We start from the raw sequence: 13,600 nt of genomic DNA, 5'->3' as shown, positions 1-13,600 counted from the left end.
AAACAGGAACTTTCAAGTTTAATCTGAAACAGGAACATTTACAGGTTTTACGTCCCTTACGAGATTCAAGCACTTGGCTTTTCATGCCACAGCTATATTACTTTCCTATTTCACATCTGTGGCAGTTAAAAGCAATTTGGAGCTAATGGGAACAGGTACAGTTCATCCTTATTTTTGGCGCTTCTACTGAAGTCATAATATATGAAACCTGCAGCTTTAGTACATCATGTCCTGCACACCTGTGCCCAAGCTTAACTCATCTACTAAATATCACATATCTTAAGGCTTCTTGTCCACTTGAGAATATCAGGAAAAAAGAAAACCATCCAAAATTCTTCTACTATTTTCCAAGAAAATTCGTTATCACAGCATGTGGATTGTAGCATACTACTTGTCTGTGCTTCTTACTGCCAAAATAATCCATCACCTAATAGAGGCCAAATCCAACTACATTGCATTATAGGTGTGGTGTACTGTAATGCTTAGCAATTGCACAATAATAGTAATTATTGAAACACAATTTAATGAGCATATGTACAGCCGTGTATTGCTTTGCATATAAACTTCAATTTGTATGGCACCATAATACAGCACCCTTAGTTGCTGCAGCATAGCAGAATTCTAAAACGATCGTCACTCCACTGTAGTGGTGGTGCACGAGGTGGGTAAATGGTACAAAATCATAGAAGTCCAGGCACTCACGAAAGGTGTAACCTTATATCCCGGGGGTGTAAAGATCATGGTCGCAGAGGTCCCAACCGCAACTGGGCCCATGCGGGTAAGGAGTTTGAAGATGCCAGCGCAAACTTCAACTGGATGTGCATCTGAGATCTGCAATACACGATGCCTGGGAAGCAGAGGCCAACAGCTGTCATCGGCATGCATGTGTCTAGGGGTGCAAGGCATTTGGATGTTTTGGGTTGCCATTATGATTTAAAAAGAGAAAACACAGTAGTTTGACAATAAATGGCTTCACCCAACCACTAATCATGAGTGGAGAAAAAGTTTTGGTGTCATCATTCATATCTCTGAAAAAAGGCCAAGAAAGCAAAAATTCAAATGTAATCTTTCGGGGTATGTATACTTTTGAGCACAGCTGTATATCTCCATCTCAGTAAAAAAAAATATAAATATATATTTTTAGCGTTGTGGGGAGGCTCAAATAGAACTTTTGCTATGTTACCTAGTGAACTCTAGGTGCATCCCTGCTTGCAGGGCGGTGATAATGAGAGCAATCTTGCTTATTTCTCAGACCCCAAGGCTCTGGGGGTCTCATGGCCAGATTGTCCTCATAAGCAGCATGCTGGGCATGGAGGGGGGGACCCAGACATATTTCTTGCACAGGGGCCCTAAGCTGTCAGTGTCCGCCTCTGGTCTGGCCATTATCTTGGTCTGTGTGGTGAGGTTTGGGCATTCTGTTATTCTGTGTGTTGAGCCCTGAGCATTATGTGGTGAGGTCTGGGCATTATCTTGGCCTGTGCGATGAGATCTGGGCATTATACTGATCTGTGCAGTGAGGTCTGTGCATTATCCTGGTCTGTGTGGTGAGGTCTGGGCATTATATTGATCTGTGGGGTGAGATCTGGGCATTATATTTATCTGTGTTGTGAGGTTTGTGCATTATCCCTCTATCTGAAACTAAACCTGTCAAAAACTGAACTCCTTGTGTTTTCTCCCTCTACTAGCCTACCTTTGCCCAACAATGCCATCTCCGTGTGTAGTTACACCATTACTCCCAAGTAACATGCCCACTGCCTTGGGGTCATACTTGATTCCGAGCTTTCATTCACCCCATTCCCAGCTTTCATTCATCCCCCACATCCGATCATTGGCCCGCTCTTGCTATCTGCACCTCAAAAAGATTTCTAGAATTTGACCTTTTCTTACTCTCGACTCTGCAAAAACTCTTACTGTTTCTCTTATTCATTCTCGTCTGGACTATTGTAACTCTCTACTAATCGGCCTCCCTCATACCAAACTCTCCCGCTCCAATCTGTCCTGAATGCTGCTGCCAGGATCATATTCCTCACTAACCGTTATTCTGATGTCTCAACCTTGTGCCAGTCATTACACTGGTTACCCATCCACTCCAGAATCCAGTACTTAATACCCTTATCCACAAAGCACTCCATGGCTCAGCACCACCCTACATCTCCTCTCTGGTCTCAGTCTACCACCCTACCCGTGCCCTCCGTTCTGCTAATGACCTGAGGTTAACATCCTCAATAATCAGAACCTCCCACTCCCATCTCCAAGACTTTTCACGTGCTGCACCAATTCTTTGGAATATACTACCCAGGTTAATATGATTAATCCCCAATTCCCACAGTTTTAAGCGTGCCCTAAAAACGCATTTGTGCAGACTGGCCTACCGCCTCAATGCATTAACCTAACTATCCCTATGTGGCCCATTAAAAAAACTTAAACCATAATCAGGTTCCTCGTATCATGTTCTCATAAGCTTTATGCAGTTAATAGCCCTCTGTGTCTGTACTGTTACATATTTAGACTGTTAACTGGTTCATGCAGCTGTACATGAACAGCCGATCCTTACACTATGGCTGGTCCGAACAACGAAAGCAATTGTTACCATCCAACTCTCATGTCTCCCCTTTTTCCTCATAGTTTGTAAGCTTGCGAGCAGGGCCCTCATTCCTCTGGGTATCTGTTTTGATCTGTGTTTATTGTTATGCTGTAATGTCTATTATCTGTACAAGTCCCCTCTATAATGTAAAGTGCTGCAGAATATGTTGGTGCTATATAAATAAAAATTATTATTATCCTGGTCTGTGTGGTGAGGTTTGGGCATTATCTTTATCTGTATGATGAGGTCTGGGCATTATATTGATCTGTCTGGTGAGGTCTGGACATTATGGCCTGTGTGGTAAGGTCAGGGCATTATATTGATCTGTGTGATAAGGCCTGGGCATTATCTTGGCCTGTGTGATAAGGCCTGGGCATTATATTGATCTCTGTGGTGAGGCCAGGGCATTATCTTGGTCTGTATGGTGAGGTCTGGGCATTACCTTGGTCTGTGTGTGGTGAGGCCTGGGAATTATCTTGGTTTGTGTGGTGAGGCCAGGGCATTATATTGATCTGTGTGGTGAGGTCTGGACATTATATTGGTCTGTGTGATAAGGCCTGGGCATTATCTTGGCCTGTGTGGTGAGGTCTGGGCATTATCTTGGCCTGCTTGGTGACACCAGGGCATTATATTGATCTGTGTGATGAGGCCTGGGCATTATCTTGGCCTGTGTGATAAGGCCTGGGAATTATATTGATCTGTGTGGTGAGGCCAGGGCATTATCTTGGTCTGTATGGTGAGGTCGGGGCATTATCTTGGTCTGTGTGGTGAGGCCTGGGAATTATCTTGGTTTGTGTGATGAGGCCAGGGCATTATATTGATCTGTGTGGTGAGGTCTGGACATTATATTGGCCTGTGTGATAAGGCCTGGGCATTATCTTAGCCTGTGTGATAAGACCTGGGCATTATATTGATCTGTGTGGTGAGGCCAGGGCATTATCTTAGTCTGTATGGTGAGGTCTGGGCATTATCTTGGTCTGTGTGGTGAGTCTAGGAATTATCTTGGTCTGTGTGGTGAGGCCAGGGCATTATATTGATCTGTGTGGTGAGGTCTAGACATTATATTGGCCTGTGTGATAAGGCCTGGGCATTATCTTGGCCTGTGTGGTGAGGCCAGGGCATTATATTGATCTGTATGGTGAGGTCTGGGCATTATTTTGGTCTTTGTGGTGAGGCCTGGGAATTATCTTGGTTTGTGTGGTTGGTGAGGCCAGGGCATTATATTGATCTGTTTGGTGAGGTCTGGACATTATATTGGCCTGTGTGATAAGGCCTGGGCATTATCTTGGCCTGTGTGGTGAGGCAAGGACATTATATTGATCTGTGTGATAAGGCCTGGGCATTATCTTGGCCTGTGTGATAAGGCCTGGGCATTATATTGATCTGTGTGGTGAGGCCAGGGCATTATCTTGGTCTGTATGGTGAGGTCTGGGCATTATCTTGGTCTGTGTGGTAAGGCCTGGGAATTATCTTGGTCTGTGTGGTGAGGCCAGGGCATTATATTGATCTGTGTGGTGAGGTCTGGACATTATATTGGCCTGTGTGATAAGGCCTGGGCATTATCTTGGCCTGTGTGATAAGACCTGGGCATTATATTGATCTGTGTGGTGAGGCCAGGGCATTATCTTGGTCTGTATGGTGAGGTCTGGACATTATATTGGTCTGTGTGATAAGGCCTGGGCATTATCTTCGCCTGTGTGGTGAGGCCAGGGCATTATATTGATCTGTGTGGTGAGGCCAGGGCATTATCTTGTATATCCTACAACTAAAAGGAGTAGTAACAACCCATAACGCATATAAAAATGCAAAAAGTAACAATTTTATTAAATATATATAAATACAAATCAATAAACATAATACAGACAAGGTACACGCAGAGCATATGTACGTAGGACCGACGACACTAAAAGTTCCACATGGGTAATAAGATATAGCCGAGGTCTATCACCTCTAAATACTAAACAGGGACGACTGTTCTGGCATCTGAAAATGCATAGTGTCTAGCGTACGCCCCCCGAGGAAGCCAACGCGAAACGCGCGTCGGGGCTAGCTGGACGGACACTGGCACATGTTTATGGGTAAGAAAGACATGGGGTATTGATTGTTTTTGTGCCCACTTGGGCTAATGGTTGAATTGCACCTTATACTAGCAATATTGAGCTAGACACTATGCATTTTCAGATGCCAGAACAGTCGTCCCTGTTTAGTATTTAGAGGTGATAGACCTCGGCTATATCTTATTACCCATGTGGAACTTTTAGTGTCGTCGGTCCTACGTACATATGCTCTGCGTGTACCTTGTCTGTATTATGTTTATTGATTTGTATTTATATATATTTAATAAAATTGTTACTTTTTGCATTTTTATATGCGTTATGGGTTGTTACTACTCCTTTTAGTTGTAGGATATATCTGGTAGTGGAGTTGCTCCCTGTTACTGATGTCCATTCCTAGGGTGTATCCCTATGTGAGATTCTTGTGTGGTATGCATCAGTGTTATTTATATACAGGGCATTATCTTGGTCTGAATGGTGAGGTCTGGGCATTATCTTGGTCTGTGTGGTGAGGCCGGGGAATTATCTTGGTTTGTGTGGTGAGGCCAGGGCATTATATTGATCTGTGTGGTGAGGTCTGGACATTATATTGGTCTGTGTGATAAGGCCTGGGCATTATCTTGGCCTGTGTGGTGAGGCCAGGGCATTATATTGATCTGTATGGTGAGGTCTGGACATTATTTTGGCCTGTGTGGTAAGGCCAGGGCATTATATTGATCTGTGTGATAAGGCCTGGACATTATCTTGGCCTGTGTGTTAAGACCTGGGCATTATATTGATCTGTGTAGTGAGGCCAGGCATTATCTTGGTCTGTATGGTGAGGTCTGGACATTATATTGGTCTGTGTGATAAGGCCTGGGCATTATCTTGGCCTGTGTGGTGAGGCCAGGGCATTATATTGATCTGTGTGGTGAGGCCAGGGCATTATCTTGGTCTGAATGGTGAGGTCTGGGCATTATCTTGGTCTGTGTGGTGAGGCCTGGGAATTATCTTGGTTTGTGTGGTGAGGCCTGGGAATTATCTTGGTTTGTGTGGTGAGGCCAGGACATTATATTGATCTGTGTGGTGAAATCTGGACATTATATTGGTCTGTGTGATAAGGCCTGGGCATTATCTTGGCCTGTGTGGTGAGGCCAGGGCATTATATTGATCTGTGTGGTGAAATCTGGACATTATATTGGTCTGTGTGATAAGGCCTGGGCATTATCTTGGCCTGTGTGGTGAGGCCAGGGCATTATATTGATCTGTGTGGTGAGGCCAGGGCATTATATTGGCCTGTGTGATAAGGCCTGGGCATTATATTGATCTGTGTGGTGAGGCCAGGGCATTATATTGATCTGTGTGGTGAGGCCAGGGCATTATATTGGCCTGTGTGGTGAGGCCTGGACATTATCTTGGCCTGTGTGGTGAGGCCCAGGTATTATGTTGAGAACTGTCTGAGATGACCTGCCTTTTCCATCTGCGGTCGACTTCTTACATTGCTACTGAAAGAATGTTGTCAGGAAGAGCACCGGAGTTTGAATTCTTCTTGTGCTGTACATCATTAAAGGTGACACTTACCATAGACATCAACTGTGAAGTTATGTGTCTCTTGGAGAGGATAATGAACAAGGAAAACCTGGACAGTGTAAACTCCTGCATCATTTTCCTTTACATTTCTAATAAGCAAGGTGTGCTTTTCTGGGTGGGTTTCATAGCAGGTACTGTTCTTTTCTATTGGTTTTCCATCCTTGAACCTGAGAAGAGCAGTATAGACCATAATGAGACACTGTGAAGTGTAAGTGATGATAATTTCAGGAAGTTATGTAATAAACTATTTACCCCAAAACATCCAGCCCCCACCAGCTGCCGCTAATTCCTGAGACTTGCTGTTTCATCTCTCAAATGTCTTTCTGTGTTTGCTTTTCAGGATCACAGTTTATCATACTAAATCCTTCCACTTAACATAATTTGGTAGTGTGTATATGTTTCTGCTAACCCTCGGCCAACTCCAAAAGCAGTGCATGGAATTGATAAAAAAAAGAGATTCTCTCATTGACCGAGCATGCAGTCTATGAGACACGAGTTATGGGAACGGCTGAGCATGATCGGGTTAACCCTCATACTACCCCCTGCAGTAATTGTGTATGTTGCACTAGAATATACAGCATTATTGTGTTCCCAATGCTACCCCTACTGTATGTAATTACAATAGTATGTCGTATTGCCGTGGGTAGATGATTGCGGCCATGCTGCGGTATGCACCAGCGCTGCCAGACCCTGTCAGGGTCTATGAGCACAAGGAAGCAGCATCTTGGCTGCCAGTTTGCACAGCCTGGCACTGAAGTGCTTAAAGGAGTTTTGACATTGAGTATCGGACTGCGATGCATAAGACAAGGGGCCATGAGGGGTAATGAAAGGTTTAATGCATGCTGCCGAGATCGGACCACTGGCTGACTGATATGAGAGCTGTATATGAAGCTGTCACGCTCGGGTGGGGAGAGCTGCCGGCCAGTCCGTGCATTGCAGTGTGATCTCAGTTTAACGGCCCCTTTATAAACCAGTCTTACAGTATTTAAAAAGTAACCAGCGTTTTAATTTTTATTTCATAAATCAATAGTACACACGAAAATAAAAAAATGTTGTAATATATTTTATCAGAGTAATCTGCTTCTTTCCCCTCCAGGACTGATCATTCATTCTCAAATAATGGATAAAATCTGTATTCAGCGAAGACAAGTTTTCCCGTTTCTTAGCTAGGAGATAATAGTTGGTGCTCTGAAAATTCTATGGGGGAGGGAGGAGCCAGAGGCAGACAGAATTTCTCTTGAAACAATAGCTACAGTTCTCCATGGAACTTTATCAGCACCAACCGTCCATCTCCTATCCCGGTAACGGGAAAGTCTGCATTCATCGAAAACAACATTTTTGAGAATTTTCAGAAAGAATGATGAGTCCTGGAGGCGAAAGAAGCAGATTTTGCTAATAAGACATATTACAAATTCTACACTTCCAAGATGCCCTTTTTATTTTTCTTTGACTTAGCAAGAAGCTAAAATGCTATACGGTTTTTAGCTATTTTTCATAACACAGAATGTCGCCGAGTGACTCACCAGATACTTTGTGGCGGAGGAAATGCTTTAACTCTAATAAACAATTTCAGTTCACTTTCACCTTGGAATGCAACTTTATTACTGTGAGTTGGACCGTACATTTTCAGGAAAGGCTTTTCTAAAATTAAAAAAAAAAAATAGAATATGAGAAAAATTTGCATACATATTTATATATAATATTCAAAATAAGATGCACAAAGGGAAAATATATTACATTACATGTGACCCGACACATTACCATAAACTGTTCAGAAATTTGTAGATGATCTAGATATTAAAATTTTCCTTCATAGACTGTCACTTATCAAGTAGCAATTATCTATAAAACCTATCCAAAAATATAAGGGGAAGGGTGATGGTGTGTCTTATCTACCGATGTGCTGTCTTGGGCCCTGGTCTTGTCTTTGCCTTGCTTTTTAACTCTGTGCTCTCTCTACATCTCCAGGTAATGGAATTGGTGGCAGGAAGACACAGAGATCCTGATTACAGAAATCTGTCACTAACTGGGCTGCTTTTGTAGTTTTGATAAAATCACTGTTTTATCATCAGGGGATTATCACGAGGGGACTAGTAAACCTGCTGCCATGTGTACTTTCATATTCATGAGCTTGGCATATCTCGCCCCCCACTCCACTGTGTGGAAGCTTTCTGCCTATGCACAGTGTAAACAGATAGCGGCCAGTCAGTGGTGTGGACGGGGTTATACAGAACTCAGCATTCAGAGAACTGCTAGATCTGCAGCAGATAAAACAGGGGTTTGTCAAAAAATCAACACACAGCCCTGTAAATGACACATCAAAGGAATCAAGGTCTCTGCCCCTTGATTTGTGTTGTTTTCACTTTGATGCTGTTACTGCGCCGCGCATGCGATGTGAGGATTTACAAGTCTTCAGTCACACAGAGCGGCTGCAGACTTGCAGCCTAAGGCTGGGTAACAGCTTTAATGAAATATTGAAGGTTGCATAATTGCTAAAAAAAAATTACTTTTGTTGATTTTTTTAACTTTATTAACAATATAACTAATTATGAAAATATATGTAATGCATATGTCCGGTTGTTAGCTACTTATTCTTTAAACAGGCACAGTCTTACTTAAAATGTTAGGTTTTTGGTAACGAGGTCCATTACAGGTAGAGTATAATTGCCAAGAGAAGAATTTTAATGCAAGGAAATAACTAAGTGAGAGAATAAAATCTGATTTTCTGAAAACATGATTGTCACTAAACTGGAGTGTTAGTGGAGAAACCCAGCATGACCGCTGTAGAGCAACAGTCCCAGACTTCACTTTCACATAAACATTTTGGGTGGCAGAGTCAATAGGGCGAGTCATTCCATGTTATTACAGTGATTTTTATCTTTCTTCCACAGAACTACCCTTCTATTTGCTTTATTTTCCTAAATGTATAAAACGGTGGCTGCAGATTCCTTTGGTATCAGTGAGAGGAATGCGGCCGGTCTGATTATTTGGCTTAGGACGGACTGTGGTAGATCAATAATGGAATTCAAAACCGTGTTATTACACATTCTGATAATGGAGCAACCACATCGCCCCCTTTTATGTTATCACCGAAAGAAAGGATACAATAATGAATTATACATTATTTTCTCAAATAATGCTGCATTGCTTGAAGCAAAACCCCATGTGGTCTCAAATACTGTATTAAATGGCCTTTGAAGGGCAGAATTGATGGCTTCGGTGCTTACAAGAGAGATACTACACAAAGGGGCCCTAAAATGTACATTAAAAACATTAAGCTTCTTTTTAGTCTCTTAATTTGTGTACCCTTATTTTTGCTCAAACTTTGTCAAACACAACCAATTAATGTTTCAGAACGCCAGCCTTCATGAATCGGGCTCATTGAATACATGGATGTTCATCAGAATATACAGTACAGACCAAAAGTTTGGACAAACCTTCTCATTTAAAGATTTTGCTAACAAAAAAGTGTGAAACAACTGAAATTATGTCTTATATTCTAGGTTGTCACTGGGAATGGTCTTCCAACAATCTTGAAGGAGTTCCCAGAGATGCTTAGCACTTGTTGGCCCTTTTGCCTTCACTCTGCGGTCCAGCTCACCCCAAACCATCTCGATTGAGTTGAGGTCTAGTGACTGTGGAGGCCAGGTCATCTGGTGTAGCACCCCATCACTCTCCTTCTTGGTCAAATAGCCCTTACACAGTCTGGAGGTGTGTTTGGGGTCATTGTCCTGTTGAAAAATAAATGATGGTTCAACTAAACGCAAACCGGATGGAATAGCATGCCGCTGCAAGATGCTGTGGTAGCCATGCTGGTTCAGTATGCCTTCAATTTTGAATAAATCCCCAACAGAGTCACCAGCAAAGCACCCCCACACCATCCCACCTCCTCCTTCATGCTTCACGGTGGGAACCAGGCATGTAGAGTCCATCCGTTCACCTTTTCTGCATCGCACAAAGACATGGTGTTTGGAACCAAAGATCTCAAATTTGGACTCATCAGACCAAAGCACAGATTTCCACTCGTCTAATGTCCATTCCTTGTGTTCTTTAGCCCAAACAAGTCTCTTCTGCTTGTTGCCTGTCCTTAGCAGTGGTTTCCTAGTAGCTATTTTACCATGAAGGCCTGCTGCACAAAGTCTCCTCTTAACAGTTGTTGTAGAGATGTGTCTGCTGCTAGAACTCTGTGTGGCATTGACCTGGTCCCTAATCTGAGCTGCTGTTAACCTGCTATTTCTGAGGCTGGTGACTCGGATAAACTTATCCTCAGAAGCAGAGGTGACTCTTGGTCTTCCTTTCCTGGGGCGGTCCTCATGTGAGCCAGTTTCTTTGTAGCACTTGATGGTTTTTGCCACTGCTCTTGGGGACACTTTCAAAGTTTTCCCAATTTTTCGGACTGACTGACTTTCATTTCTTAAAGGAATGATGGCCACTCGTTTTTCTTTACTTAACTGCTTTTTTCTTGCCATAATACTAATTCTAACAGTCTATTTAGTAGGACTATCAGCTGTGCATCCACCAGACTTCTGCACAGCACAACTGATGGTCCCAACACCAATTATAAGGCAAGAAATCCCACTTATTAAACCTGACAGGGCACACCTGTGAAGTGAAAACCATTCCCGGTGACTACCTCTTGTAGCTCATCAAGAGAATGCCAAGAGTGTGCAAAGCAGTCATCAAAGCAAAAGGTGGCTACTTTGAAGAACCTAGAATATAAGACATAATTTTAGTTGTTTCACACTTTTATGTTAAGTATATAATTCCAAATGTGTTAATTCATAGTTTTGATGCCTTCAGTGTGAATGTACAATTTTCATAGTAATGAAAATACAGTAAAATCTTTAAATGAGAAGGTGTGTCCAAACTTTTGGTCTGTACTGTGTATGGAAATCTTTCACATTATTACCGATACTTATTTTTTAGCAAGGTCTCCTAGTTTTTCTTTAATAAGATTTTTTTTTCATACCAATATGATGTAATGCTATATTTTTATTGCTGTTATTCCTATACATACCATAAACAGTTATCGAAATATTTTTGGCCACGTGGGGAAAATACTTGTTCCTGCAAATGTACACTCCACTGTGTTTCTTTGTCACATTTTTAATTTGGAGAAGCCTGTCTCCCGCATATCCATTTCCGGTATCGAAATGTGTTTTTGTAGCATCCAAAACCTGACGGGAATTAATATGTGTAGGTTAATTAATGATTATTTATATCATAATGACATTATTTTAAATCATTAACCATTGTCATACTCTGCACATCTCTGCTTGTTTACATATGCCTTTTTTATGCTTGCTTATGCTTTATAAATAACTAATGAAGTAAAATGTTATATGTTTCTATTATTCATCAAATATTGTCGCGTAATAGATTGAAGCAGGCTAACTAGTCAACTAACAGACCTCTTAACTAGACTATCGTGTTTTCCAGTACAGGTTCACTGGCATGTCATTGCTACCACTAATAAAGACCTAAGACCTGAATTTGTTAGTAAACTGGAGACTGTTTGTTAGTAAGGAGGCCACCATTGAACCCCACAGCAGCAAAGACCAGTTACTTAAAGGGACACCAAACCAAGGGATGAAGGTTTCAATTAATCTCTTCCCATCAATGCCAATTTTAGTTTTTGTCCGTGTTTTTTTTTCCAAAAGCCATAACATTTTTATTTCTTTCACCAAAAGCAGAAAGACCATGATGAAGACTTCTGTCGAAACGCGTAGGTCCTCTCTGTTGCACTGCAAAATTGCCACAATGTTTAGAGTCGTTCTCCTGCTGGAAAGTGAACCTACATTCAAGTCTTTTGTAGCCTCTAACAGGTTTTCCTCCAGGATTGCCCTGTATTTAACGCCATCCATCTTCTCATCATTATTACCAGCTTCCCTGACCCTGCTGCAGAAAACCACCCACAGCATGAAGCCGACACCATCACGTTTGACTGTTGGGATGGTGTTTTCAGGGTGAAGTGCAGTGTTAGTTTTCCGTAACACATAGTGTTTTGCATTTAACCCACGAAAATTCTACTTTGGTCTCATTTAACCAGAGCACCTTCTTCCACATGCTCGCTGTGTTTCCTACATGGCTTTTTGCAAACTGCAATCTGGACTTATGGCTTGCTGTCAAGAATTGATTTCTTCTTGCCTCTCTTCCCCAGAGGACAGATTTGTGGAGTATATAAATAATAGTTGTTGTATGGACAGATTCTGCCGCCTGAGCTGCAGATCTTTGCATCTCTTCCAGAGTGACCATGGACTTCTTGGCTGCTTGTTTGGCATGTCAGTTTAGAAGGATGGCCACGTCTTGGTAGGTTTGCAGTTGTGCCATATGCCTTCCATTTTTGGATGATGAATTGAGCAGGGCTCCATGAGATGTTCAGAGCTTGGGCTATTTTTTAACAACCTAACTCTGCTTTACGCTTCTCCACAACTTTATCCCTGACCTGTCTGTTGTGTTCCTTGGTTTTCATGATGCTGTTTGATCCCTATTGTTCTCAAACAAACCTCTGAGGACTTCACAGAGCAGCTGTAGTTTTACTAAGACTAAATTACAGGTGGACTCAATTTACTAATTATGCGACTTTTGGAGAAAATCAGGAATTTTTTTAGTGCTATCAGACTACACGGAGCTGAATACAAAGGCACATCACAATTTCCAGATTTATATTTTTAAAATATTTAGAAAACCAGGTATAGTTTCCTTTACACTTCACAAATACTTGCTACTTCATGTTGACATGCCACATAAAATCCCAATAAAATACATTTAAGTTTGTAGATTTAACGGGAAAAAATGTTGAAAAGTTCAAGGGATATGAATACTTTTTCAAGGCACTGTAAACTGTAATAAAATTTAACAAGACACTTAACGTGAGATATTTTTAACTGTAACTGTAGTCACAAGGCATTTTTTCATGTTTTACCTTTCCTTCGTGCACCCATTCTATTGCCACCCTGGCATTATATGGGACTTCTCCAGTGCAGCTCAAATGAAGCGTTTCTCCAGCCAACAGAGTGGGACTTTTTGCTTCCATACTGGTAATTTTCGCTTCACTTGTAACTGCAATAAAATATGCAAATTGTTATGAAAGATAGAGGTGAACTAAAGAGTTATTGAATAAACTTATTTTCAGGACTTCCTAGGCACGAGGAATAGGAATTATCATGTTTTATGCCAGATGATTAACGGGGAGTGTGGCATCATGATAATCCATATGAGTGCCTAATTGGATATATTGGATATAATTATTATAATATATTGTATGGGGTTTTAATTGGTCATCAATAATTTTCTTTACCTAACAAAACAGGATGCAGGTTGAAATAGTCAAAGCTCCACACAACAGTGCCAAGACAATTCACTAAATCTAGGCTTCCTGTAGTGAGCCACA

The 13,600-nt window shown here is 41.7% G+C and overlaps 1 protein-coding gene across 1 annotated transcript in view; it reads right to left on the bottom strand.

The window, feature by feature from the left end:
- LOC138662079 (vascular endothelial growth factor receptor kdr-like) overlaps positions 1–13,600 on the bottom strand; it is a 251,706-nt gene that overhangs the window by 117,406 nt on the left and 120,700 nt on the right. Inside the window, exons 6-9 of the mRNA XM_069747214.1 lie at positions 13,133–13,269; positions 11,225–11,384; positions 7,731–7,848; positions 6,199–6,374 (exon numbers count right to left, since the gene is read on the bottom strand). Coding sequence (XP_069603315.1) covers positions 6,199–6,374; positions 7,731–7,848; positions 11,225–11,384; positions 13,133–13,269 — 591 coding nt within the window. The remainder of the gene's footprint in view (positions 1–6,198; positions 6,375–7,730; positions 7,849–11,224; positions 11,385–13,132; positions 13,270–13,600) is intronic.

This window comes from Ranitomeya imitator, chromosome 2, assembly GCF_032444005.1.
Source record: "Ranitomeya imitator isolate aRanImi1 chromosome 2, aRanImi1.pri, whole genome shotgun sequence".
Taxonomy (NCBI): domain Eukaryota; kingdom Metazoa; phylum Chordata; class Amphibia; order Anura; family Dendrobatidae; genus Ranitomeya; species Ranitomeya imitator.
Note: the sequence above shows the minus strand (reverse complement) of the source record. Positions and strands in the feature narration are given on the sequence as shown.